Source organism: Pangasianodon hypophthalmus, chromosome 6 (genome assembly GCF_027358585.1).
Source record: "Pangasianodon hypophthalmus isolate fPanHyp1 chromosome 6, fPanHyp1.pri, whole genome shotgun sequence".
In the NCBI taxonomy this organism is placed as follows: Eukaryota; Metazoa; Chordata; class Actinopteri; order Siluriformes; family Pangasiidae; genus Pangasianodon; species Pangasianodon hypophthalmus.
The window spans coordinates 20,318,320-20,344,066 of record NC_069715.1 but is presented as its reverse complement, the minus strand read 5'-3'; the positions used below and the strand labels follow the sequence as shown (position 1 = coordinate 20,344,066).

Here is a 25,747-nt window from a genome sequence, read left to right as displayed (position 1 = left end):
GGGCTTGTCAAGGCAAGCTAAGCAAGGCAGGATGGCATTTGCACCGTGACTGGAGCACACAAAAACAGCAATAAAGAAGCAATCATAGGAAAGGTGCCTTGAAATGAAACAAGACTACATTTTTGTCGGGAACCCACTTTGAAGTCACCTTTTGTCATAGCGCCCTATGAATGACTGATTTAATGCAAAGATGCATGTAAATGTACTTGGATCGAGAAGGCTTCTGTTTATGGGTATGGGATACAGATGCTTGCACAAGTGCCAATATACGCAATACCAAAACTTCAGGTATGCTCCATAAGAATTTGGAGTTGGGATCCAAACAATTCTTGACCCAAACCAGAACTAGCACAAATGCTAAATGAAGCAGTTAAATAACTGTTGTCTTTTATGCTGTAGAATTAAGATTAAGCCCAAGCTCGTTCCAGCATGACAATGCCCTGTTCACAAAGTGCGGTCCACAAAGACCAAGGTTGTTGTGGAAGAACTCGAGTGGCCTGCATAGAGCCCTGACCTCAACCCCACTGAACACCTTGATTGAATTGAATGAACTGGAACACCAAGTTCACACTAGGCCTTCTTGTTGGACATCACTGCCCAACCTCTTATGCTCTTGTGACTGAATGAGCACAAATCCCCAAAGCCACCTCTAAAATCTCGTTGAAAGCCTCCCCAGAAGAGTGGAGACTGTTATAGCAGCAAAGGGGGACTAACTCCATATTAATGCCCATGATTTTGGAATGGGATGTACAATGGTCAGGTGTCCACATAATTTTGGCCATATAGTCTATATGCCCCTATATATTTTTAAATAAATACATTTAAAACATTTAAATATGTTTAAAACATTACAAAATGTTTTAATGTTTATATCTTAAACATTACAAAAACAGTCAAGTGACAATTAATTCCTGGAGGGAGATGTGCATAAATAAAGTCAGTGTGAGACAAATTTATCCATAATGGAGAAATTGTTTTTGATATGATAAACCAAAATAAATAAATAAATAAAGGAAATATGTGGAATTGCACATGAAACGAAATATGTCACACATCCTTCACATGTAAGTCCAAAAAAACCACAAATGATTTTTTTTGTACAGTGTACACAGCTAAATCCTTCATCACATCCAGTCATTTGCTTTTTGCATAGTCTCTACTACTGTGAAACAAACCTTCTGTAAATTTTTTATTGGTATATGCGACACTGCCCCCTAGTGAGCATGATGACATTATTTATGACCATACAATATATGCAAACGTCTATGCACGGTCAACATAATTGCAGACACAGCTATTACTGTGTGCTTTCCAGCTCTGAACAGTCTCTTTCAATATATAGCTTTTGCAATGCTTTAAAAGGCCCTATTAGACCTGAAGTTGTGATAGACATCCCTGTTCTTTTCCATGCCTCCATAATGAAAGATCCTTTTCCCCTCATTTAGCCGTGAATTCACCATGAATACAGATACCTTGGTGAGATGAAATAAAAGAAGAATTTAAATGATAGTGAAGAATATTTAAAAAGTGTGCACATGTTAATGGATGGGTACAATGAGGAAAAGAAGACATGATTAAAGGACATGGGCCAACCCCACCACCACCACTAGCAAGAGGTGACCTCTATTTGCTCTCTTAGTCATGTAGGCAATAAAGCCCCTTATTATTTCTAATCTCATTAGGGGCCAGATTAAACTGATATCTGACACTGGCTGGCAGTTACACATCCACACACACTCAACCCTAAACAAAAGGAAAATGGGGAAAGAGAGGGGCAGATGATCAGCAGTTGGGTTTGTGTGATTCAGCAGGCTTAAGCATTGAGAGATGGAGTAATTAAAATTCAGAAGACTTACAGAGGCATACTTGATCCCTCAGTTTTAAGAACAGTCTCTAAGAAGCTTTTTTGTTTTCTAGTGCAGCGGTTCTCAAACTGGGGTACGTGACCCACTGGCAGGCTGCAGTAATTTTAAGCTTTATTTTATTAAAGCCACTTAAAAGTGGTATGAGTCTCCAGTTCAGTGCTGTATGAATGCCATTTTTGTATACTGCCTATGCATTTCTTATATAGCAATGCATTTGGAATTTGGAACAGATAATTATAGCATGCCACATTTCATGGATTGTGTGTGTAAGTGTGTGTTGTATTCACCCGTTTTTCTTCACAAATGGTTGGCTAATTTATGATTTTTCATATACTCAGGGCATAATCCAGACCAATGACTGGGTCCTCCAAAATGCACGTGTGAATCTAGGCATATTACTTTTAGTATACACCACTGAATTCACACCGGATACATAATGAAAGTGGTTGTGTCAAGACCCTCAGTCCATTCACATTGGGCTCATTTCATGTGTGTTTACATGCGAGCTAATGGTAGAAGAAAGAGCAACAGCACACTTTGATATTAATCTGTTTCAGCAACTCCAGCGTTCCATTAACAGTTGTAAGTAGGTGATTTTACATTTCTGTCTAAATTCTTTTTTTTTTTTAATTTGAAAGGATTACCTGCTTAATGGTAATAATGTTAATAATTAGTGGAGTAAGTCCAGTTTGAAAACTACATCCCCTCTCTGCTGCTTACTAAATAATTACACTCACCTGCTGCTCATTACTTCTCTATTGTCCTTTATAAATGTTTCACAGTTTGTACCTCATATTGCTACACATGATTATATAATAGGATATAGGAATTCGATGAGGAAATCTGCTCAAGACACCACCATAGTAGGTGCCAAGATAAATGTTTTTGCCAGTCTGTCATAAAGATTGCGCTAATGCAACTGACTGGATGTAAACACACAAAAGCCAAGAAAAAGAAGACTTGTTTGCTCTGTTCATTTTGTCCATAGCTATCTGATAGCTGTAATTACAAAACCGTTCAGCTAAAAAAGGTAATGTATCAGACAGTGGGACAGTGAGTAACCAGTATGTTTGTGTTCATTTTGTTTTCAAAGTTGGTGTAAAATGAGCAACATAGCATACAAACACTTTGCTATGCAGCTACAGGTTGCACAATCATGAAATCTTTGTAGATTATTATTTTAAATAAAGTGCACAGTGTATAGAAAGTGTGGATTTGTTATAACAAATAGGTTTGAATTGTGAGTGAATTTGACATGCTTACATACTCTACGCAAGCCAACATGTGCAGTGACACAAGGGTCTCTGAAAGGGGGGTTTCTGGCCTATGCACGTAGAATTTGTGTGCATCCAAAATTTTAAAGGGACACATTGTTCCGTGCATTGCTGAAAGAGGCGCTGTATACATTACCCCAGGCACATAAAAAAACTGAAGAAGAATGTATTTCTGAAAATAGACATTTCAAATCTTCATTCCACTTCTGCCTTTACTTTGCTGTGGAGTAGCCTGAAAGCGTGCTAGAATGTGCCTATGGTGTGTAAGTAAGTCTCATGCACTTGCGGTTGTGTTTGCGTACTTGCGTAGAGTATGTAACAGGCCTAACACGGCCTGCATATTGTGTGCTATTCTAGTTCATGTGGATATTCAAAGACATCTTTGTTATGTAAAATGTTTCTCATTGGTGTGGGCTGAGAGGGTGGGGCTTGGGAAAAGGTGGTAGGGTTGGTGGTGGGGGCAGAGACCCCTTATCGTTTTTTTCCCCCTTGGCTTACCCTTTCCCATGTCCCTTTCCTCAAAAAAAGAGCACATGCACTCCTTCCCACCTGAGCACTGACACACTCCCTTCCATCTGTCTTTTCCTACCCAGAATTCCCCAACCATATCCTTCGAGGCGGCGGTGACAATGACCAGAAGCAACCCAGTACCAATGCTGCAATATGGGGTGGTGTGGGTGGCCTGGTTGTACTGATCATTGGTGTTGCATTGCTCATCTACTTCCTGCGGCGTCGGCAGCGCACCTTCAAAGGCGACTACAGCACCAAGAAGCATGTTTTTGGTAATGGCTACAGTAAGGCGGGCTCTGTGCCTGCTCATCCCTCTGTGCCCAAGAACCTGCAGTACCCAGATGACTCAGACGATGAGAAGAAGGCCTCTCAGATTGGGGGGCCAGGGGCCTTCGAGGGCACAGAACGTGATTTCGATGGTAACTCTGAAGACCTAAAGAGACCCTATTTCACTGTGGATGAAGGTGAGAGCCATGATTACGATGAGCGGACTCTCGCCTTCCAGTATGAGCCCGAGTCTGAGATTGCAGATGACATGGTATCCCAAACTGATGGCTCTGTCATTTCAAAGAAAGAGTGGTATGTGTAGTGTAGCAACAAATAATGAGATCAACATTAGTCTGCTCTTACCTGCATTCTACCACACCCCTTCATCTCCATCACTAGAAGCCTTCTACCCATCCTGCTCTTCATCCCACCCCTCACTTCTCCATGCCAGCAACCTCTGCCCCCATCAAAAACACATTTAACTGAACATGAACATGAAAAAAAGCTTGGAGCGTTGACAAATCAACACATATTTCCACACGCTAATAGCTTAACCTGGTACAGCAGTGAAAACAGGCGTGAACTTTCACTCATGCCAATCGCCATTGACTCCTAAAGCTGTACAGGCTAGTTGCTTGAAACTTTTATGGTGTGTTATTATTAATATAATTTGTCTCATTTTGTTGATATTACTATCAGTGTATTAAATGTATTAAAAAGAGACTTTGTAATGAATGAGTTCTCACCCATCTTGTGAAAGTCCTACACTGGATGTATTATATTTTTTAATATCTTTTCATATATGATCTTTTTTTTTTTTTGTAAAGTCTTTCCTCTTTATGGGGTGTTGGTTTTCTGAAAATGGTGAGATTATGTATAAATGGATAGTTGTGAGGCATTTGGTCAGTTGCTTCAGACTGAAATTAAGTGATGGTTTAAGGATGTTTTAAATCTTAAGGAAGAAAGCACACACGTTCCTCATGACACCTCATGATTCATGAGAGTGCTATTACAGAGGAGTGTAATCTCTTGCTATCTTTCTCCCATTATTTATCTCTGTTGACATTATTGGGTATTTTAATACTTTGACAAGGTACATTTCACTATGTTACACTAAACGATATAAATGTACTATGGACTTTTATTGGAGTATCAGGTTTTTGTCTTTTTTTTGGTTGTTTGGTGGCATGGGGTAATCATTTGTAGAGATGGAACATGTTTGTCACTGTACATATTAAAAATAGGGCTTAATATGTTATGGTAACATTTTGTGACATGTGTTTATATGATTGTACTCCATCATCGCACATGATGACTCCTTCTGATCATTCGGGTGGCCACAGTGACATGGAACTTGAAAGCTAAAGCTTTCGGAAAGATGGCATTTTGACAATTCAATGTCAAAATGAGCTTATCTGCACTTGAACTTAAATCATATGCTTAAAGGTTTGTCCATCCTTCTTGTTTTGGTAATTTCTTCATTTTTTATTTAGGATCACAGCAAACAAGGCAAAGGCAACTGTGTCCTGCCAAAAATATTGACACTACAGATTTATATAAACCTGCAGTGCAACATACCTCTTGAGAATCTAAACCATTGACTGTGTTTTGCAGTGTTTTTTCCTACCACCTTTCATACAAATAGGGAAAATTATTGTTGGTAAAAAATAAAAATCTACAAAAAAAAAATAAAAATCATGAGAAAGTCAACAGGTAATCAGTCACCATAACTAGCTAGCTGAAAAGATGCAAATGGTTCTTATTTTAATGTATGTATTTTTTTCTCCTACAGGTATGTACAGGTGTGTGCATGTACTTGTGTTTATCAGTTTTTTTTATGTCTTCAACATATTTTAACTAATATTCTGTTTTGTTCGATTTATTGACTATGACAGTAGAACGCATTCCAGTCTGATGGGACATTGGGTTTTTGGATCTTAGGTCTTGTAAGTTGGTGCATATTTGTTTTCTGAGAGAAATAGCCTTTTTAGTCACCCAAAATCAATTTAAATCACAACCTGTGAATGAAATACTCAACTCCTCTACCTGGCTTAAATCACAGTGGGGAAGATTCATAATCTAAAACACAGGACCTTTTTGTAAGATATTGGAACCATAAATAAGTGCCACTTATTGGTATCACTGAACAAGGAGAAGCTGCGTGTGCAATTCTTAAACATTTTGGCAAAACTCCACATTGGGGTTACTTGGGGTAACTGTTTGTGTGTTGCTTTCTTTTTAAAAATAAATGTTGAAAAATAGCTTACTAGTTGTGTAATATAATGTGCCAGACCATATTATGTCTGCGAGATGTAATAGTTCAGGGCCCTCAATGAAACATATCTGTGTTATATTTGGTTCCACCAACTTTCAGGATAAATCTTTTCAGAAAAATGTTTACACTTGCAGCACAGAGTGGAGCGGAATATTTTGTTGTTTTTCCTTTTAGTTCAAGTGTTAGTGTGTTGAATTTACAAATCATGTAATTATTAAATATCACCTTTGGGAAAAACAACAGAACTGGAAAACTTAAGGATAATCCCAGCAGTGGGGAGTAAGATCGTGTTGCTTTAGTTTGTAGCATTTAATTACTAGTTAATGTTTCACCATAGCACAAGCAAGCCTAGAGGACTTTTTCAAGATTAGCAAAAGGTAGAGATGTGAGCAGGACAGTTTTTTTTTTTTTTTTAAATAACATTCCTGCCTTCTCCCACAGGCACTCAGACCAATCATCTTTGCTCCCACAGAAATTTTAACCCTTTGCTTGTAAATACCCACAATTATTGTAATGAACTAAAAATAAAAGAGTAATTTAAACCACAGTGCCCCTGACTAAGACAAAGCAGTTACTGAAGATGACTGTATAAATTAATAAATGACGAAAGCCCAGTTTACATCACACACGGTACATGCATTGTGTGAGCACTGTGCTGCATCCAGTGTGCTCCCATGTAAATCAACATAACCCTTCATTGTCCCTTGAGCTTATCTGACTGCTTGTTCCCAACCTCATGTCAGTAAAAAGCACCTGCTCCCACTACTTTTTGGGGGGGGGGGTCTCATGGGTCCTGCAGTATCCCAGTCCCGATGCACATCTCAGGCACTCCTCTTGAAGCACTGAATAGTTATAATGGCCTTCAAATATCAACTGAGAGACAGAAAATGAGGATTCACAATAATATCCTTATATAAAGTTCTTAACAGTAATTGTTCTTGTTTTAAAATCATCTTAAATGCCTGATTTTCCATTGTAAATACAATATGTAACATTTGTGGAGCATCAATTAAGTATGAACACCTTGAAATTCTTTCACCACAACTGAATGAAAGAAAAAAGAAATGGCTCATACTTAGTAAATATGTTTGTTATTGTGGGAATTCTACTTTTAATGTTAATGGGTTCTATCTAAGGATATATCACATAGATATATATCAATTTGTAAATACCTGCGCAAAAAAAAAAAAAAAAAAAAAAAAGATTACAGAAAAGGATCTAGTCCCCATGCAGTCATGTGAATGTTTGTATGTTTGCTGAGGTTGATTATTGTTCACATGCTGACCCAGTGAAGTAACCTGTATTTGTTTCAAAACATTAAATGATTTCAATGTTCAATGATATTTTGTCCCAAATTTCTGACTGCGTGACTAAACTTCTGCCTCATGCAGCATACAATTTAATAATCATAAATATTTACTCTTCCAAATATGTTATTTTTGTGAAGAAATAGGTCTTATGAATTTACATGCACAAAAATAGTTCCTGTTTATTGCTGTAAAAGTTACAAACAATTCAGAATTACTACTTACTGCAATATTACCAACCTGATAAGTTCTTTAGTAATGTGAGAATGAATTGAGGGTGTGTTTTTCAAACAGGGGCCTCTGCAGAAAAAGTACCAATTACTTGCTTGAGAAAGACAGTAGTGAGGGAAGAGACCTTGTTTTGGAAACGGACTGTGATTCAAATTATTCCCATGAGCCATTTTGGGGGGCTTTCCCACCCCAATGCACCTTCAAGCCTTAAATGTCAAGCCACTAATAACTGCTTTCTTTGTCACAACATTTCAAACAAAACACATGACGCATGTACAAAACAATACAGTCTCAGCAACAACACAGATAAATTCTCTCTACAGTTGTTATGTCTACATTTAGTCTACAGCAAACACTCTTTTTTCTTAGGTAAAAACTATAGGGGCATTATTGTTCTCAATACTGGTATAATAAGCGTGCGGTGGAACAGTTACAGGCCATTTCTCAACAAGAACAATTCTCTTTTTTCCATCATTTAGTAACCCTCAGAACCCTCACATTGTTCCTCAATAGAAGCTCTCACTGTCCTTCTACTCATATGCTTCTTTGTAACCATGCCAGCAGTTGAAAACATATTTAGCTATAATAAGTCTAAATGTTATAGAATGTGCTTCATTTTTTTCAGACAAGACCATCCTGATATTGAATTTAGCAGAGCACATGAGAATTTCACTGCATCTGTAATTCTGAGCAATATGGATGGGGCTGTTGTAAAAAGCGAGGTGGTGCCTAATTCTGTGTGATTTTACAGTATGATAATGTGGTGTACTTGTATTTGCTGGATGAGGTCAGGGATAGCTCTAGTTGCTAAAGTGAATTTATTGTGGAATCAGGTAAATAGACCTGAATAATAATAATTAGGATGAAGCACAGACATTTCGGCCTTCAAGAATGGGCAAAAACAGAACATTTCACTGTTTGTATAAGAGACATTATATGACAGATTTGTAATCACTGTTCATGTCAAGTATCAAGAGGGGTACAACAGCCAAGCTGTTCTCCACTACTGGTTTGATACACCACTCGAAAACATCCCACTCAATGTTTCAGAATACAGCAAAAAAAAAAAAGGTAAGTCCCTGCTGGTACACCAGCACCATCTGTAGCTACAGTTTTTGAAAAGATGAAAAAATGAAATGAGCAGCAGACAAGGAAGAAACAGGTTCTTTGCCACATTACAAATGCCATTGCCAGAAGCCTGCACCACACTGCACCACCTGTGGTTAGTACCTGGCAGTTCTCTAATGCACAGAGAGCTGGTCACCTCCTTCTGTCCAAAACATGAACTGGATATTTTGAGGCTGTAGTCTACCTATAGGCACCTTAGAGTCCCTCTAAGAGTCGTCTTAGAGCACCTGCAACACCTGTGCATACTTCCATACCTTACATACCTTAATCTGTATGATTGACAGCACCAGCTGATAAACCAGACAAATGTCCTGACCTAACACATGGAAGTGCTAGGATTAATGTCAATCATAAAAAGTGTCACTTCACACTCTCCTTTGCAGAGTACCCATTGGCATAAAGCTTGCATGTCCTGTGAACCTACTTGACAGAAGGCAGAGCTGTTTTAATTATGGAAACAGTCGTGAAACGTTTGACTGGCTACATATCAGCTCTATGCAGACTTTATACATCAGGATGGACTTTGCAACTCCATTAGTAAAACTAATGCTTAGTGCTTGTCAGCCATATTACAGTAGTAGTGTGTGTGTATCTTGTGCTGTTGGTCTAGTGCATATTTTCTCTCTGCAAAGAGGGAAATTTTAATAATAAATGTCTCCAATCAAGGCTGGATAGTTGTGTTGCAGCAGTGCTGTGCTACAGGGATTGGCAGATTTCCATAGAGGTAGTCAACTAATGTGAAACATACCTGTTTTGCTAACAGACAACTAACTAGCCAATTAACTAAATGTGGTTAACGGAAAGGGCAGATCCAAATATTATAGGCCAGGATACCTTGGCACCAGGCTTGGGGAGTAACGGAATACATGTAAGGGTGTTATGTAATCTGGATTCAAAAAACCTGGTATCTGTGACAGTTACATCAAAAAACAAAGTAAAGAGATTACAGGTACATTTTGTAAAAAAAAAAAAAAAAAAAAAAAGGAAATACTATCAGGATTAAAATTTTTTCATTTAAAATCAAAGAAATTTATCTTCTGACATAATATAGACAGCTGTTTTATAGTTCTTGTGCTCTCTTGCCAGTCGTGACTCACGTGAGCCACCTCTTGGTGCATGCGCAAATAACATCTGTCTCTAATCATTCTGCTGTAGAGGCACATTGAAACAGCTGTTTATCATGATGATGCCCGCTGGAAAAAAATGCAATACAGTTATGGAAATTTCTAAATGATTTTTCCTATAAAGGAGAAAATGGAAACAACAACGGTGTTACAGTGCAAACTATGCCTTTCAGCTGTGAAGATGCTGTCTTTATCGAACGACTCAACATCTAATTTAAAGAAGCATTTAAGCATGTTAATCATGTTAACTAGGTTAGCTAAAATTATTTATGGTTAGTGCTTTGAAATTCCCTGGTTTGAATGATCACAGTTGTGGTAAAGGTTGCCAGCTGTGCTGAATTAGCTTGGAACGTCCTGTAATTTGGTAGAAATTAACACAACTTCCCCCACCGATCACCCCACTACATCCATTCCTGGTACATGGGATGCCTACTGTCAAAGCCAGCAAGGGGACTGTTGGGCCCTCTGTCACTGTTACTCATCAGACCAGACCTGTGGTCCCAGATGAACAAGTGACTATGGCACAGCAGACTACACCCCTTGAAATTATGAGTTTGGACCTGGGAGTATCCTCAGCACACTGGTATGTTTATAATGTGTCAGCCATCTTCATCTATGCACCAGTTGTATGCAAGCAAGTGGAATGTTTTCTTATCTTGTCTAATCTTACCCCTTTCAAAGTGAATGTGTGTTCCAATCAGAAGGCAGCATGCTAGATAGGCAGTATTTTTTGGGCAACATCTGTGCACCCCGAGAAAAGAACTTTCCCAATCAGAAGGCACTGCCCACTGAGGTGCCTTATTTTTGCCACATTTGAAGGTAGCATCACATGTATCCTTCTCGGACAAGGCAATCCCATAATGCAATTCGCCGAAACATGTGGAACCGACTATTGCTTCAGCAGAGGAGTTCATCTACAAATGTAAGTAAAATATTTCTTTTGAAGTTCATTAACATTTTCCTCCTGATTTTTAAAAGTTCTGAGTGATTTGTGATTGTAGATTGTCAGAAGTTGATTGTCCACTGCTAAAAGTAGCGAGCTAACACAACCTCAGGTTATGTAGCTAGCTTATATGGTTAATTAATAACTAGAGAGCTAGCGGTTATTTACCACACAGTGGTCAGATTTTATTTTAGTTGTACTGAGGTGGGTACTGTTTATTTTCAGCGATTTGGCTTGCAAACAGTTTATTACTATGCTGTAGCTTGAAAGACGCTGTTACATCTACTTATTTTGTTCTCAGAAAGAGGCTTCTGAAGCCTTCCTGAAGGCAGTAGCTGAGGAAGAAAAACAGTCCGCTTGTAATGGCTGCAGGTAAAATAATTTAACTCACTTTTCCTGTAAGCATGGAGGACAAATACAACTTTAAACATGACTAGAATGCTTACATGTATTACTAATTTTCGACTTGGGCTTTGTCAGCCAAACTAATTTTTATTGAGATATATTATGCTGTTACTTGGTAGTGAATAATCAGTGTAATAAAACTGATAAAATAAAAAATCAAGACAAATTATATTCAGTTGTATGTTCATTATTTATTAGACAAGCATGCTCATCAGAACAGCTCATGCTAACTCTCTCTATTTCTTACTGAGTAGGAGATAAACAAGGAAGAAGAAAGAAGAAAAAGATTGAATGTGGCAGAATAAAGTAAACAAATAAAAAAATATTTTTTCTTTTAGAATTTGAGGAAATTTAAGTGAATAAATGATTTAGTGAATCATTTATCTGTCTTTTACTTTTACTTTAAAATTAATTTCAAGAAAATTAGCTGCATTCATAGGTAACAAGAAGAATGTCATATCTACACAGGAATCAGTGTCAAACTCCGTATCCCAGAATGAGCTACAAACATGGACTCCCTGGACTTCAACACCCACACAGCATGTTCAATGTCACGTTCACAGTCACCAGATTACTGATCACACATACCTAGATTCAAACACCACCTCACCTATATAAGCACACTCCAAACACACACACTGCAAGGTATCCGCTCAGTTCTGTTTTCGCATCTGATGTACCAAGCCTTTATGGTTCATGGTTTTGATTCTGGATTGTTATTCTCAATTGTGATTTTATCTTGATCTTCAAGACCCTGTTTGTTCATCGCCTGACCTCATGACTGTCTCTCGACCTTGATTATGTCTAGTGTTTTGTATTTGTTTTTGTACTCACTAGTCCTTTTTAAAAAAAAAGCATTCACCACAACTATTGCCGTATCTGCTGCTTAACAATAGTTTGCCCTGGAGTTCAGAATGCATTCCAGCAGCGGCTGGAATGAACCTGCACTTAAGGCAGCATATCGCCAAGGCTTAAACCCAGCAATACTCACGGACACCCTCATTGATCTCTCCAACTGTCTCAACCACCTGCTTCGTAATCGCCATGCCCCAAAAACAACCGAGAGAGCCTTACCTGACAAGAGCACCATCAAAAGCATGCAGATTGGCCAAGCCAAACTCACAGCCCTCGAACGTGAATGATGAAGGTCAGGACTATGCTTCTATTGTGGCAGCAACCAGTGCCAGGCTTTCCAGTGCCTGGTGCATCTAGGACCACCGAGGGAGCAGGCTCCCACCAAGCAACGCCCACCCATGATGAGTCCCGCTAAATTTGTATTTCCTCAAGCATTCTTGATTCCCATTCAGGTAAGGCACTCAGTAGGTGTTCTAACTTTACAGTTTCGATTGACTCTGGTGCAGCTGGAAACTTCGACTAGACTGTTGCGGAAAAGCTTAATCTCTGCCTACAGCCTCTTCAGAACCCACTTCACATTTGGGCTCTAGATGGGGCCTCATAGGAGGAAGATCGATAACAATGCATCTAGAAGTCAGCACCTTCCATCATGAGACCGTCTCCCTTCTAGTGACTGTCCAAGTATTCCATTGTCCTTGGCTTTCCCTGGATGAAAAAAAATTATCCACATATATCATGTACCGAGAGAGAAATCATATCCGCCTCTACTTAGAAAGCCCTGATTCCTCGTGCCAAGTAACCATTCCCCTGGAGTATTGGCAATATCATGATGTGTTCAGCAAGGCAAAAGCCAGTGGCATGCCTCCTCAACGTCCATACGAGTGTGCTACTGAACTAATGCCTGGTACCATGCCCCCTCAAAATACATATGCTCTCTCCTCCAAAGAAAACCAAGCCATGCAGGAGTATATAGTTAAAGCCCTTGCACAGGGGTACATTTGACCCTCCATATCTCCAGGATCAGATGGCTTTTTCTTCATGGAAGTAAGAAGAGGAGGTCTCATGCCTTGTATTGATTACTGAAGACTCAACCAAATCACCATTAAATACAGCTACCCGTTACTACGAGTCCCGTCTACCCTGGAACAACTCGGTGAAGCCAAAGTTTTCACGAAACTGGACCTGTGCAGTTCACATAATCTCATTCGCATCAGTAAAGGAGATGAAAGGAAACAGCCCTCTTTAGCACCACCAAGAGTACTGCATAATGTCAAATGGGCTCTCTTGTTCCCCCTCGATGTTCCAATGTCTTACAAAAAACATACTAAGAGACATTCTGGGGACATTTGTGATTGCATATGTCGATAACATTTTGATTTAATCGCCGTCCCAAGAAACCCATGTTAACCACATGAAACAAGTACTTCATTGACTACTGAAAAACCACTTACATGTCAAGAGTAAGAAATGTGAATTTCACATCATGCAGATCTCATTCCTACATCATTTCTCTGGAGGGTGTTTTCATGGACCAAAGCAAGTTGGCAGCTGTCAAAAAGTGGCCATTCCCAACCACAGCCAAGGAGCTCCAACGATTCCTTGGTTTCGCCAACTTCAATCGGCCCTTCATATGAGGATTCAGCTACATCGCCAGCCGACTAACTGGCCTACTGAAGAAAGGGCCGAAAAGGCAAAGGTGGAATCCAGCGACCGACCAAGCTCTTCAGAACCTCAAAAAAGCATTCATCACAGCACCTGTCCTCAAGTATCCTTACCAAACCAAACCCTTCATGGTGGAGGTGGATGCCTCTAACACTGGAGTGGGTGCTGTCCTGCCCCAGAGGTTCTAGGAAAAACCCAAGCTATATCCAGTGTCTTTCTTTCTGAAAAAACTCACACCAGCCAAAGCAGCTATGATGTGGGTAACAAAGAACTACTTAAAACTAGCCTTAGAAGAATGGAGACACTGACTAGAAGACACTCTTCATCAAAGAACTAACTGATGAAACCAGTCTCCCCAAATCATGTTTTGTGGGTGCGCTGACCTGGGATCTGGATCAAAAAATCATCCAAGTCAATTGTCTTGAGTCTCCTGAGTCCTGTCCCAATGGAAAAACCTATATTACCAAAAGTTTGCGAGTTAAACTCATCATTTGGTCTCACACGACACCTGCCACTGGGCACCCAGGCATTCACAAATCCTACAATCTCTTCCATAACAAGTACTGGCAGTTTGTGAAAGTTTTTTGCAATGATATCTGAGAAATATTTATTTCTCTCACCACTGTCTGAAAATTAGATAGAGCATCCATAAGAATTTCATAGGAAACCAGCAATTTATCTTTCTTCCATTTTTATTCCACTCTCCTACAGATCTGTTGGAGAGAGTGGATGGTATTATTCAACTAAGGATCTGGCTTAGATTTTACATATTTAAACTTCAATGGGGCAACTGAGTCTAAAATATTTGACCAGGTTGAATTGAATAAGGTAAGATGGTCATCTGAATTTAAATGATGTAGAGTTGATTCCAAGGATAATGTATTGCAAGTATCTGTAAATGCTACCGAGAAATCCCCATGAGTAGTAGGGCAAATCATCTGAGTCTGACGAACTAAGGGAATGGGAAAGTAGACATTAAAAATAACAGGCTTTTGATCAGAGAAATTAATATCACAGATATCAATAACAGGTTGGCCATGAGATAAAACAAGGTCTAATGTATGTCCTTGTATATGTGTAATGCCTTTCACCTGAAGTTCAAAATTAAAAGAATGAATAAGACTTAGAAACTCCTTGGATAATGGGTTAGAAGCACAACACACATAAATATAAAAATCTCCAAGTATTAAAAGTCTGTCATAGTTTGGGACAATTTTCCCTAAAAAATCTGCAAATTTATCAATAAAGTTCTTGTTAGGTTTTTGACGATATACCACAGCAACGACCACAGGGTTTGTAGAGTTCAGTAAGAATATTTGCAATTCATAACTGTGGTAATCTTCAGTAGATAGGGTGTGAATGTGAAACTTACTCTTGAAAATTGTAGCTAACCCTCCACCCCATCCTGTGGTCTGAGGAGAGTTGATTTATAGCACCAGTTCTGAGAAGGACCTAAAATCCCTGAAATTTGACCAGGTCTCAGTGACACATAAAATATCCAAGCCATGTGAAATGAAGAAGTCATTAAGAATAAAAGTCTTATTTAGCAGTGATCTGGCGTTGATCAGTGCCATGTTGATCGGCAGAGTGCCACAAACTGGCTGTAGTCCACGGAGGTTTTGGAAGTTCACGCCAACCTTATGACACTATGGTGGTAGTCGTGGTGAGAGCTTGATAGAAGAATATGCTCTGATAGGTCTAATCCATTGATAAGGGTGCACCAGCGAGCGAAGGAGGACGAAGTGATCACAGTCTTGGTCAGCTGTGAGGAAAAGCAGGCAGGATTGTTGCACATGCCCAAACTTCCAAATCAGCTTATACAACACCTCCCCACTTTCCCCATCTTCTGCAGCACTTTCTCTGAGGGATCCCACCATGCAGTCGGCATTGGTATAGTTGCTAAGAAAGGAGAAGGGGACGCGCACGGCCCCCTAAGAACAGATTCGGTCTAGTCTTCTATTTATATTCTATTAAATACCAGTCCAAGTATTTTTAAGATTGATAAGTGTTTGGTGATCATAGACCAGTATGTTAGAAACATCCTGAATTAAAAGGCATAAAAATAAAAAAGCTACAACTAGACCATCCAATAGACGGCATGCCACAGACACCGGCGCCATCTTACCATCTTCCATTTATGAATCAATTTATGTGAAGAGTGCATGATGTATTTGTATTTCGTATTTTCCAGAAGGACATTGTTTATACATTCTCTGCCTAAGCACACTCATAACACACTAAGCTTACTTAGTAGTAGCAGTGCGAGTACTCTTAAATGAGTTCACCACAATCTATTCTGCTCATTGCATTGTTACTGTAGTTTTGATAGTGTGAAAGCATATTCATCGGAATACAGTATTTGGGACAGTATTCATATTTGGGACAGACTCAAGTTCAAGTTGACACAGGTTACATGCATGCCTAAGTTAATTTTCTGGATGCCACATTCAGATTATTCATATTACCTGTGTGTAATTCATACCTCTAAGGATGCAAGATTATTCTTTGAGTAGAGGTGTATGATATGGGGTTTGTCAATAGGTTTTATGCCAAGTAAGGAGAAGTATTTGGTCCAGAAATGTATGTTTTGAGCATTGGAAATACATTCAAATAACTATGAAATTCAATTTGAGGTATGTGAAGGGTATAACATTGATTATTTCACTCCAATGGCACCTGTCAAGGGGTGGAATATATTAGACAGCAAGTGAACAGTCAGTTCTTGAAGTTGATGTGATGGAAGCAGGAAAAATGGGCAAGCGTAAGGATCTGAGCGACTTTGACAAGGATCAAATTGTGAAGGCTAGACAACAGGGTCAGAGCATCTCCAAAATGGCAAGTCTTGTGGGGTGTTCCCGGTATGCAGTGGTTAGTACCTACCAAAAATGGACCAAGGAAGGACAACTGCGGAACCCATGAAAGGGTCATGGGCGCCCAAGGCTCTTTGATGTGTGTGGGAAGCGAAAGCTGGCCCATCTGGTCCATTCCCACAGAAGAGCTACTGTAGCATAGTGGCTATGATAGAATGGTGTCAGAAAACACAGTGCATGGCAGCTTGTTGCATATGGGGCTGTGTAGCTTCAGACCAGGCAGAGTGTCCTTGCTGATCCCTGTCCACTGCCGAAAGCACCTACAATGGGCATGTGAGGCCGTTCTCGGCTCTATCAGATCGAGCATCTGTGTGATATGCTGGTCTGATCCATGGAGGGCCCACCTCGCAACTTACAGGACTTAAACTTTCTGTTGCTAATGTCTTGGTGCCAGATAACATAGCACACCTTCAGAGGTCTTGTGGAGTACATGCCTCAATGGATCAGTGCTGTTTTGGTGTTTAGCTGTTTCTATTGCACCTTTCTTTCCACCTCAAAAATCAATGTAATTTGGCCAGGGCTGCCAATTTTTATACAACTGCAGTGGACACCAAAGCCACTTCAAGTTTCTTTTTACTGGCACTGCAGCTGCCTCCACAAATAATACATTTTGGGGTGAAACTGGAAATTCAATTCAATTTTATTTGTATAGCACTTTTAACAATGGGCATTGTCACAAAACAGCATTACAGGAATAAATACATTCAGGATATAAATTGTAAATATATGAATTTATCCCTAATGAGCAAGCCAGAGGCAATGGTGGCAAGGAAAAACTCCCTGAGACGATATGAGGAGGAAACCTTGAGAGGAACGAGACTCAAAAGGGAACCCATCTTCATCTGGATGACAATGGATAGTGTAATTATAAATAAATCCCTTCTATAACTGTGTACTACGTGGACAAATAGTGCAATTGTGTAACCAGGAAATTGATTACAGTTTTCACATGAAGTCTGTTTTGTTGAACTGATCCACTGTCCACCGAGAGAGACCCGAGTGCAAAACTGCTTGAGGCAACCGCAGCCCCAAAGCCACCACAGCAGTCGCAGTCCCAAGCCATCACAGTACAACTGTCAGGATCACTGGTATCTCAGGAGTAGCATGTGTAGCTCGACACAGAGAGGTGAGATTTCCCCTTGTGTTGGTCTCCCTTAAGACCTCTGTACACAACCCCATACAGGAACCTGATCTGAAATAGGTTATCACTGAAGACAGCCTTTTTGCTGGAGATCACTTATTTTGTTGGTGTTAAACTCATCCTGCATGCAATATGCAATGATGTTCTCAGACCCTTCTCCTCATCTTCACTTACAAACACACCCCTGAATATGACTTAGGGCTATAGTTGGACAGTGATTGCACAGCATGCAGTCCATGTATGGCATAAGTGCAGTGCACAGATGACAAATTCTGCTGATTGTTTTTTTTAAATGTGAGCTCAAGTGATACGGAGCGGTGCATTAAAGTTTTTGCTTTTCAGTGTTAAACATTTTCTGTATGTCATTAATGAAAAGCAATGCAGTTTGTGTACTGGATTTCACATAAAGGGAATCACACAATGAAAGGCAGAGCAGCAGCATGGATTGGCTTTAATTGTGGATAATATTTACCTGTGACATTCATTCATTTATCTTCAGTAACCACTTCACCTTGGTCAGAGTCATGGAGACTATCACGGGAACATTGCCCACAAGGTGGAAATATTCCTTACATAGGATGCCAGTTTACTACAGGGCACCATGCACACACATTTACGCTCATTCACATCTACAGGCATAGCATAGCCAAGGCACCTACTGGGATATTTCTGGGTGGTGGGAGTATATCTAATCTGACATGGGGAGAACATGAGAAACTCCACAGAGACAGTAACTCAAACTGTCTGGAGCTGTGAGGTGGTAATGCTATGTAAGTTACATAAGCGCAACGCAACGAAGGTTGTGCTTTTTGGTGTGGCGCTTTGCCCTCATATCACAAAGGAAAAGCACTAGAGCCTGTGCATTTCTATCTGGCATGGAATTTTCTCTACAGTTAAGGACCTGGTGAATTCTCTGAATTGTTATAGCACATACAGAGATTTATGAAGCATTATTAAATTTGAGAAATCATTAAAATGTTTAAAATGAACCAATACCAACTTACCAATAATTATAAGCACAGTTATAATGATAATAATGAATATGGACTTCATAGAGGTGTTACTGTTTCTTTACATATTATTGCTATATACAATTGCTTCTGGCTTTGATAAAACCTAAGTGTTCTCCGATTTCTCAGGATAATTTGAGAAATAATGTGCAGTGGCAAATATAAGAAAAAGAGTCAAAGTGAAGATAATTTTTTTTCTTCTTCTCCAGCCCTCACAAATTTAATTTATAACAGACTAACTGATACAGACCAGTTTATTCAGGCACAGTGATCTGTTTGACTGTGAGAGATAGTAAGCCTCATATTCTAGCAACTTAACAATTTATCATATTCTTAAGGCAAATAATCATGTTCTGCACTAGTGCTATGGTCACATGACATTCAAGAGAGTTCACACAGTTCAAAGAGGAAGCAAAAGGCATATAAAGCCAATTGTTTCAGTTGCTATTTGATTTTAGCCACTCCAAAGACTTCAACCTACCATGATGCCAGTATCCAAGGAGGGCATTTTTGATTTAAGACTGTACACTCAGCTCTTGGAAAACAGTGTTGTAGCACTGTTGATGTAAAGCAACACATTTGCACAGGGTAAGACCTGTAATATGAAGGCAGACACATACGACTGTTGGCATCTAGAGTTTTTTGTACACTGCATTTTTTTTCCATGAACATAGTAAGATCTTTGGGTCTGGAAAAGAATATGAGGTGCACAGTGTGCTGTTGTGTTTGGAAGTCCTGCTCAGTGCACCAGTGGCAAGGCTTAACTACAATATTGAATTCAGCTGAACTCTGTAGTAGATTGTTTTCCTTGGCTTCCTTGCATATGTATATGTGTTTCTGTGTGTATCTGGGTATCTGTATGCATGAAAGTCTGGACATGTTTTTATGCATGTTTCAGAAACAGATTTCTCTCTAAAAATTGGACATTTTTTCTGCTAACATATTGAGACATTTATTTTAATCAGCATATTTTCCTGGTAATATATTTTTCAAAGACTGGTTGAAATATAACACTTTATGTAACCATCAGTAGTAATGAGACTACAATTTCCACACCCCCCCTCCTTTCTCATTTGTATAAAAATGCAAATATTTAATATGTATTTATGCTGAGTATTTGATTATTGTTTTAGTAAAAAGGTATTTATATAAACATAGCAGAAAATATCCTCTAAAATTTTGTTTCTGTAAGGAAAACTCACAATTCTCTTTGTAACTCTGCATAGTCAGTTCAACTGTTTATTTGAATGAGGTATATTCACCTTCATTGAATTGCATTGAATTGCTTACATGAAACCATTGAGGTCACAGCACCATATTTACAGAGGTGATTTATGCATGGCAATATTTTCTATGTGCCATAACTTAATGGAACAAATATTATTATTCTAACAGTTCTGGAACTTTTTTAAACAGTACTTGATGGGCTTTCCAGATTTTGGCTCTGCTATAAAACCTGTGTCTGGAAAATGCATGCACATTTCCCCAGCTTGACTCCTTCTCTGATATGCTGTTCACAAGGCCTTGTTTGCAAAAGAAAACTTTCAGCTTTTTACTAAGGGTCTTTTTTCTACCCCAATTTCTCTGATATGAATTCCTGTAAACATAATGCTTGGTGACCAGTGCCAAAGGCATTAGGAATTTTAACAGTCAGGTAAAAGAGCAAATTCTTTGGCCTTTGGCCTATGATACTTTCTGTTTAGGTAGTGTGCTCTCTTTTGAGAAGGGCATCCTTAGTGCGATGGAATGTCGAATTGCATTTTCCACCCTTATTACATCCTTGGTCAGATCTGAGGGGAGGCAGCTTCTTGGATTGACCCCAGAGATTTTCTTGAGTGTTACAGAGGGCAATATGTCTTAGCCACATCAACCTGAAGGCAGTCTAGTACTGTTAGCAAATGGTCTTATTTTTTGACTGCACAAAGAGTCAGCAGGCAGCTAAATTCCACAAATTGTCAATATTCTCACTAAATTACACTCATGCTTACACAAAAATAAAAAAGTGTTCTTATATTTTATTAGAACTAATATCTGATTAATATCTGATTAATATTGAGGTTGGGATTATGAAAGTACTGTATATTTTTTAAATGGACTATGGGTTCAAATAAAGACTTTCAAAGATCTTTTAGCCAGGAAAATACCATTTTAGACTTGTGCCTTTAAGATAATGTAAATTCTTCTTCTTTTTTTAATACACCATACTGGGTCTGAAAATATTTTTGAATTTCATACCCAGTGTTTTGCTATTACAATCACATCAGTATAATGTAAACTAAGATGGCCATGCAAACAGTAACTGGGAAAGAATGGCTTATTCCCAATTTCCAAATTATCAAGAGTCTGCATTATTATAGTCTTTATTTATAGTCATCATTATAGTGTATATTACAACATTATGGCAGTGCCTGCATGATATTATGATTCTATATGACTTAGGGTATGGAGCTTGGATTTATTTATCATGCAGTTTCTCATGATAGCCTCTGGAGTACTGCAGTACAGAAGAGCTATTGCTTTATTCTCAAATTGCTCAGCCAATATTACCATTATATACTATGTGGACCAACACTAATAAAAAATTGTGATATATCTACATGACATAATCTATAAAACAGTTCAAGGTACTATCCCAGAAGTTTCCCAGAAATTTTTACAGGAGTGGTGAGGAACCATTTGCAAGAAGTTTAATACAACAAGTATCCACAATTCCAACATCATGAACAGTGGACAAATCCAGGTCATACACAATGTAGGCTTTGGGTAACATCTAGAAGGCAGATCCAAAATCATGGTCAGATCCAAAATCAGGCAAGGATAGGCACACAGGATTGTCAATTTGTTTTTTATATTTTTAGGACAGGAAATGAGTTTAACCAATGAGGAAGAGTCTGGTCAGGCTGGTCTTATAGACCCCCCTTGATGAGCAGCTCCTAAAGCTGAACCACCCTTGTGATGGGGCCTGCCTCTGAATATAGGAGCAGGATGGTCTGGTTGCTCCCTGTGAATGTCAATATGAATGAAAGAGAAGGATCTAGGATATCTATGACAGGAACCAACTCTTGTCAACTGGTTTTGGGCAGATGAGACAAATGGCTTTAACAAGGATACATTAAATGTGGGTACAACTCTGTAATTCTAATTTGTGTGAAACTTGATTAACTCGCTTAATGACTTTTAATGGATTTTTAATAACTGGGGATTTAACTTTCAGGAGGAAAGTTTGAGTCTCAGGTTGTAGATAGTCAGAGCATTTGACAGAGCAGAGACCTGTGGAGGAGTCAATTAGGGAGTTCTGTGAATAATTTGCCCATGAGAAGTAATGACTCCAGTCATGTTAGTTATTTGTATTCTCATGTTAGTTATTTGTAATTCGTGATTTCCTAGTTGAGATCTACAATTCAATTCAATTTTATTTGTATATTGCTTTTAACAGTGGACATTGTCACAAAGCTTTACAGAAATAAATACATTCAAATTAAATTAAACCAAAATACATTGTAAATATGTGAATTTATCCCTAATGAGCAAGCCAGAGGCAATGGTGGCAAGGAAAAACTCCCTGAGACGATATGAGCAATAAAAATTGAGAGGAACCAGACTCAAAGGGAACCCACCCTCATCTGGGTGATAAGGGATAGTGCAATTATAAATAAAACACTTTTATAACTACGTGGACAAATAGTGCAATTGTGTAACCTGGAAATTCATTACAGTTTCCACATGAAGTCCGGTTTGTTGAACCTATCCACTGTCCACTTATAGAGACCTTAGTGCAAAACTGTTCACGGCAACCGCAGCCCCAAAGCCACCACAGCAATCTCAGTCCCAAGCCATCACAGTACAACTCCCAATATGAGATCCCCAAGCCATTGGACAACATCCAAACATCCCAGTTCACCAAAACATTCTGTGGATAGTGGATTCTTTGATGGTGAGCTGGCCAGGTCCTGCTGCAGCAAAGCATCCCCAAACCATAATATTTCACCTCCAAGTTTCACAATTGGTATGAGGTTCTTTTGCTGAAATGCTGTATTTGGTTTACGCCACACATGCCCTCTGTTATGGTGTCCAAATAATTCAATTTTAGACTCATCTGTCCAAAGCACATTATTCAAGAAGCCTTGACCTTTGTCTGTGTGTTCTTTGGCAAACTTCAGTCTTGCCCTCATGCTTTTCTTAGACAGCAAAGGTTTCCTCCTTGCACACCTCCCATGATAATTAAAGTTGTGCAGTCTCTTTCTGAATGTAAATTCATGCACTTTGACACCAACTGTAGCAAGAGCTTGCTGTAGGTCCCGTGATGATATTTTAGGGTTTTTGGAGACTTCTTTAAGCATCTTGCGGTCTGCTCTTGGGGTGACTTTGCTTGGACGGCCTGACCTGGCCATGTTGGCAGTTGTTTAAATGTTCTCCACTTGTAAGTGATTTTCTGGACAGTGGAAGGGCTGATTACAAATTCTTTTGAGATCTTTTTATATACCTTACCAGACTCATAAGCATCAACAATCTTCTTTCTGAAGGCCTCAGAGAGCTCTTTGGATCTCACCATGGTGATACCTCTCATTTCAACAATTAAGAGCAAACCAAACTAAATGTCTGAGGTTTACATAAGGCAAACCTCCTTCAAAATACTCTGTAACGATGTTCTAATAATTTGCACATGATGTGATACACCTGTAGGTAATTTTAGCCATTTTAAGTACAAATAAATGTGGGGGTGTCCTTACTTTTTCCTCACAAGAAATTGGATTTTTTTTTAAATTACATGTTACAGATCATTTTAAAGACTTTTCTTTGGGTTTATTTGTTTAGTTATATTACTTGAATCTCCCAATATTGTTAAAATGAAGATCAAATGTCCATATGTTTAACTATGTTAAAAAAAACACAGGCTTTCATGGGGTGTCCTAATTTTTTCACATGACTGTAGGTATGAGCATAACTGCTGTGCTACCACCTTTTCTAGGATCTTGGGGGTCTGTAAATAATAATTAGCGGAATAGCTGGGTAGACTTATTTTTTGTGGTTACATATATTGGAATAAAGAACTTAAAACGCTTTGAATTTATGACTAGGTTTTTGTGTGATGCCTAGATTATCATTATAAATAACTGTGACACCTCCTACTCAGCCAGTTAGGCAGGGCTGATGTATATAACTGTATCCAGGTGGACTAGCTTCATTTAATGCTACATACTCATTTGGTTTAACCCACGTTTCTGTTAAACACAGTACATTGAACTCCTGATCAGTAATAGTTTCATTAAGAATAATAGGTTTAGATGTAAAAGATCCAATATTTAACAGTCCTAGCTTCAGATCAAAGGTGCTTGCTGTGCATTCAGTATGATTTAATTTTATGTTAATTAGGTTACTAAAACAAACTTTCTGAGTATTTCTACATTTTTTGTTTGTCCCTGTCCTTGGCTCTGGATTATCACCGATTAACTAGGCCTGTTCTGAGACTATGTGGTATGCTACAAGAAATGAAAGCATCACCTTCCTGAGTGGGATGGACACCATCCCGCCCTAACACCTTGCCCTCAAAAGTACTCCAATTATCTCATTACCTCATTGTTTTCGGAGCACAACCTGGACATTCACCAGTTCAGCGGCCATACATCGCCATGCCGAAATGGGATGCGGCCAGAGCATTCTATAGCATCAGACATCACTTTCCCTAATTTACACACCTCTACAATGTTACTCTTAGTAACCTCTGATTGACGAAGATGTATATCATTACCTCCTATGTGAATAACTACCTTTGAAAACCTGTGCTTGCCTAAGACCCTAAGATTACCTGCTATGTCCGGCACCCTGGATCCTGGGATACACCTAACTAGTGCTGCTGGTGCCCCTAAAGGCCTAGCTAATTTCACATGCCTTAGGATAGAATCTCCAACCAAAGCTCTTTCTGGTTTCTCAGCAGGTACATCACTGAGAAGAGCAAACCTGTTAGACACGTGAAGTGGAGAGGAGTGGTACTCCTGTGGGCAAGCCTTAGAGTTAGCTTCGGCTTTGCGATTATGCTGCGGAGTTGTCACCCATTTGCCCCGCTGTGAGGGCTCTAATGCCGGAGTTGGGGGATTGCTAACTCCACCTAAGGCATCCAGAATTCCCCTACAGAAACTACGCTGCTCACAATCTTACTAACCCTCTCTAGAGTCTGGGTGCGCACCTCTAATGCTGCAATCTTCTCAGTCAGAGAGCTAACTAATAAACAATAGGCACAAATAAAGCTATTACTAATGACAGAGGAAGAATTACTAAACATCCTGCACTCAACACACTGAACAAGCTGAATGTTTGACATGTTATTTAATGCACTTTAGTTGAAGATTTGTTGATATTAATTTAGATGGCATGGACCTGGCGTGGATGTCCTCCGCTTGCTGTCTTTAGACAAAAAAGTAAAAGCGTTCTTCAAAAAAACTGAAAATACGGCAGAAAGGAAAGTGAAAAATACAGCAGATGAAAACGATAACACAAAATTATTGAAAAAAAGAAAGAAACAGTATAGTTTCAACACTGATGCAGGCAAGGAACTCCTGGCAAATTATTCGAAAACAGGAACTACGTCACATATTCCTATTTAAGACATTGGATTGGGGTGAAAACATGACAAAAGACTGACATTATTTTTGAGATGTTTGCAGAATGAGGTGAATTGATTGGACTCCCCGATTAGACCCAATGTCTTCACGGAGACTGTAGTACCTAAATATGTACTTCAAGATTATTTTGGTGGAATCCACAGCAGACAGGAGCTTAAAAAGATGTACCAGACAAGAGGCTTTAGAAAAAGGATTGATTGTAGTCAGAATTGCTTTTACCTTGGGAGGCAGGAAGGTCAAAGTTTCTACGTAGCCATCAT

General features: G+C 39.0%; 1 protein-coding gene across 3 annotated transcripts in view; it reads left to right on the top strand.

Moving 5' to 3' along the window:
* nectin1b (nectin cell adhesion molecule 1b) overlaps positions 1–25,747 on the top strand; it is a 165,812-nt gene that overhangs the window by 69,651 nt on the left and 70,414 nt on the right. Inside the window, exon 6 of one of the 3 annotated variants that reach the window (XM_026913745.3) lies at positions 3,733–7,532. The exons of the other annotated variants lie outside the window; for them this stretch is intronic. Within the exon in view, the coding sequence (XP_026769546.1) occupies positions 3,733–4,238 (506 nt within the window). The 3' untranslated portion in view covers positions 4,239–7,532. Of the gene's footprint in view, positions 1–3,732; positions 7,533–25,747 lie in introns of those variants that run through there. 3 annotated transcript variants of the gene reach the window in all.